The sequence below is a fragment of the Otolemur garnettii genome, unplaced genomic scaffold (genome assembly GCF_000181295.1).
Source record: "Otolemur garnettii isolate 467f Iridium unplaced genomic scaffold, OtoGar3 scaffold00135, whole genome shotgun sequence".
NCBI lineage: Eukaryota > Metazoa > Chordata > Mammalia > Primates > Galagidae > Otolemur > Otolemur garnettii.
Genome location: NW_003852530.1, coordinates 4,474,659 through 4,477,226, shown reverse-complemented (window position 1 = coordinate 4,477,226; position 2,568 = coordinate 4,474,659). Strand labels below are relative to the sequence as shown.

Here is a 2,568-nt window from a genome sequence, read left to right as displayed (position 1 = left end):
TGGGCTTAGGCAATTCTCTTGCCTTGGCCTCCCAAGTAGCTGGGACTACAGGCACCTGTCACCCGGCTATTTTTTTTTTTTTTTTTTTTTAGAAATAGAATCTCACTTTGTGGTCTTTGGTAGAGTGTTGTGGCATCACAGCAACCTCTAGCTCTTGGGTTTAGGCGATTCTCTTGCCTCAGTCTCCCAAGTAGCTGGGACTACAGGTGCCCACCACAATGCCCGGCTATTTTCTTTTGTTGTTACAGTTTGGCCGGGGCTCTACCACCCTCGGTATATGGGGCCGGCGCTCTACCCACTGAGACATAGGCACCACCTCGGCTATTTTTTATTGTTGCAGTTTAGCCAGGGCTGGGTTCGAACCTGCCATCCTCAGTATACTGGGCTGGTGCCCTACCCACTGAGCCACAGGCATCACCCTAAAATAAACTACCTTTTTAGATGAAAATTTTACAACTTTTAAATTCTTTTCACCTAGGATAAGTCAGAGAAACAATATCATCAAATACAGCTAGCAAAAAACATACCAGAGATTTATACCAAATAGGAAAAGAAAGGAAAAAAAAAAAGTATGCTCCATCCCAATTAAAAATATAAACGGTTAAAACTGGGTACAGTGGCTCACACCTGTAATCCCAGCACTCTGGGAGACTGAGGCAGGTGAATTGCTTGAGCTCAAGAATGAGATTCCCTCACACCTGTAGTCCCAGCACTCTGGGAGGCCAAGGCAGGTAGATCACCTGAGCTCACTGGTTTGAGACCAGCCTGAGCCAGAGCGAGACCCTGTCTCTAAGGGCATTGTGACGGGCAGCTGTGGTCCTGGCTGCTTGGGAGGCTGAGGCAGGAGAATTGCTTAAGCCGAGGGGTTCAAAGTTGCTGTGAGCTGTGACTCCACAGCACTCTACCAAGGGTGACAAAGTGAGACTATCTCAAAAAAAGCAAAAATTACTACACCCATGAGTGATAAGAAAAATTATTTTCCATGTTAAGGGTTCCCAGACCAAATTGTCCACGTGCCTAAAGAGTTTACAGGGATGAGACACCATCAAGGATCCCACAGGAGATTTATGAAGGAGAGGAGAAATAGCCAGAAGCAGCTTGAACAGCAAAATGTCAGAGAGGGCAGGGTAAATGAGGTAAGCCCTGTGTGTGTGAGCTGTATTCCTGCCTCCGCTTTGTCGATTCTGCTCACTTTCCTTCCTTATTTCATTCCTCATTTCCATAGGCCATGTATTATATTTTATTCATGTTGTAAACTGCTTTTTGTGTCTGGAACATTTTTTAATTAGAGATAATCAAATGAATGAATGATTTATTTATCAAATAGTCAAGTGAATGAGTGGTTGAATATATTTTGACTGTTTTCAGGAAGAGAAAGGCCCTCAAAGTGATCTAGTGGGATGGGAATACCAGGTATTCTGGGCAAAAACTACTTTAGCATCAACGGACAACAACCTAGACCTCAGATTCCCTGAAAAGGGGATGTATAAGGATTAAGACTTATACTAGATGCTAACAGAGTACTGGCCCTGTGTCTGCAGAACTAATGGCTGTTAAAAGGTACAGATTGTGACCATAAGTATACAAAATATGGGGGATTGTATTAGTCAGGATAAGCTAACTGCTATAGCAAAACAAAACAAAATAAAACAATCCAAATATATAATGTCTCAAACTCAATAGAAGTTTACTTCTTGCTTGTGAAACAATACTAAGCAAGCGAACAGGTTGGCCCAACAGTCATTCAGGGAACAGAAGCTGGTGGAGGCAATGCCATCTTCAAAAAAAAAAAAAAGAATGAGATTCCCTTCTCTACTAAAAATAGAAAACTTCCCGGGTGTTGTGGTGGGCGCCTATAGTTCCAGCTACTTGGGAGGCTAAGGTAAGAGGATCACTTGAGCCCAAGAGTTTGAGGTTGCTGTGAGCTATGATGCCATGGTACTCTACCAAAGGCAATAGAGCAAGGCCTCTCTCAAAAATAAAAGATTAATCATCACTGATTGCTAATTATAGACTAAACAAAGAAGCAGCTTCCCAAAAGACATCATTTCTCCCTTAGATCCCCAAGTCTGAAATGCTGACATACCCTGTGTCGAAGACGATTCCCTCAAGTCGGTGCCTTGGGAACTCATGAAGCTGGCCCCCCTAGTCTCCACCGGGTCATCCTCACTGTCACCTTGCTCATCCTCAGAGGACGAGGACTTGTCATCTGAGGAGCTGGCAAAGATAGCCTTGAACAAGTCCATGGATGGGCGGCTGCCTTCTTCAGCCTGTGAGTCCACACCTTTGTTTACCATCTGTATGAGGAGGTAAGAGCAAGGAATAAAGAAATAAGAGTCAAGAATACAGAAACAAGCTCAGCACCTGTGGCTCAACCGGCTAAGGCGCCAGCCACATACACCTAAGGTGGTGGGTTTGAATCCAGCCCGGACCCGCCAAAACAACAATGATGGCTGCAACCAAAGAAAAATAGCCAGGCATTGTGGCGGGTGCCTGTGGTCCCAGCTACTTGGGAGGCTGAGGCAGGAGACTCGCTTGAGCCCAGGAGTTGGAGGTTGCTGTGAGCTG

At 44.9% G+C, this 2,568-nt stretch overlaps 1 protein-coding gene across 1 annotated transcript in view; it reads right to left on the bottom strand.

Moving 5' to 3' along the window:
- Nucleotides 1-2,568, bottom strand: part of GPATCH1 (G-patch domain containing 1) — a 51,241-nt gene that overhangs the window by 8,667 nt on the left and 40,006 nt on the right. Inside the window, exon 16 of the mRNA XM_003798431.3 lies at nucleotides 2,087-2,297. Within this exon, the coding sequence (XP_003798479.1) occupies nucleotides 2,087-2,297 (211 nt within the window). The remainder of the gene's footprint in view (nucleotides 1-2,086; nucleotides 2,298-2,568) is intronic.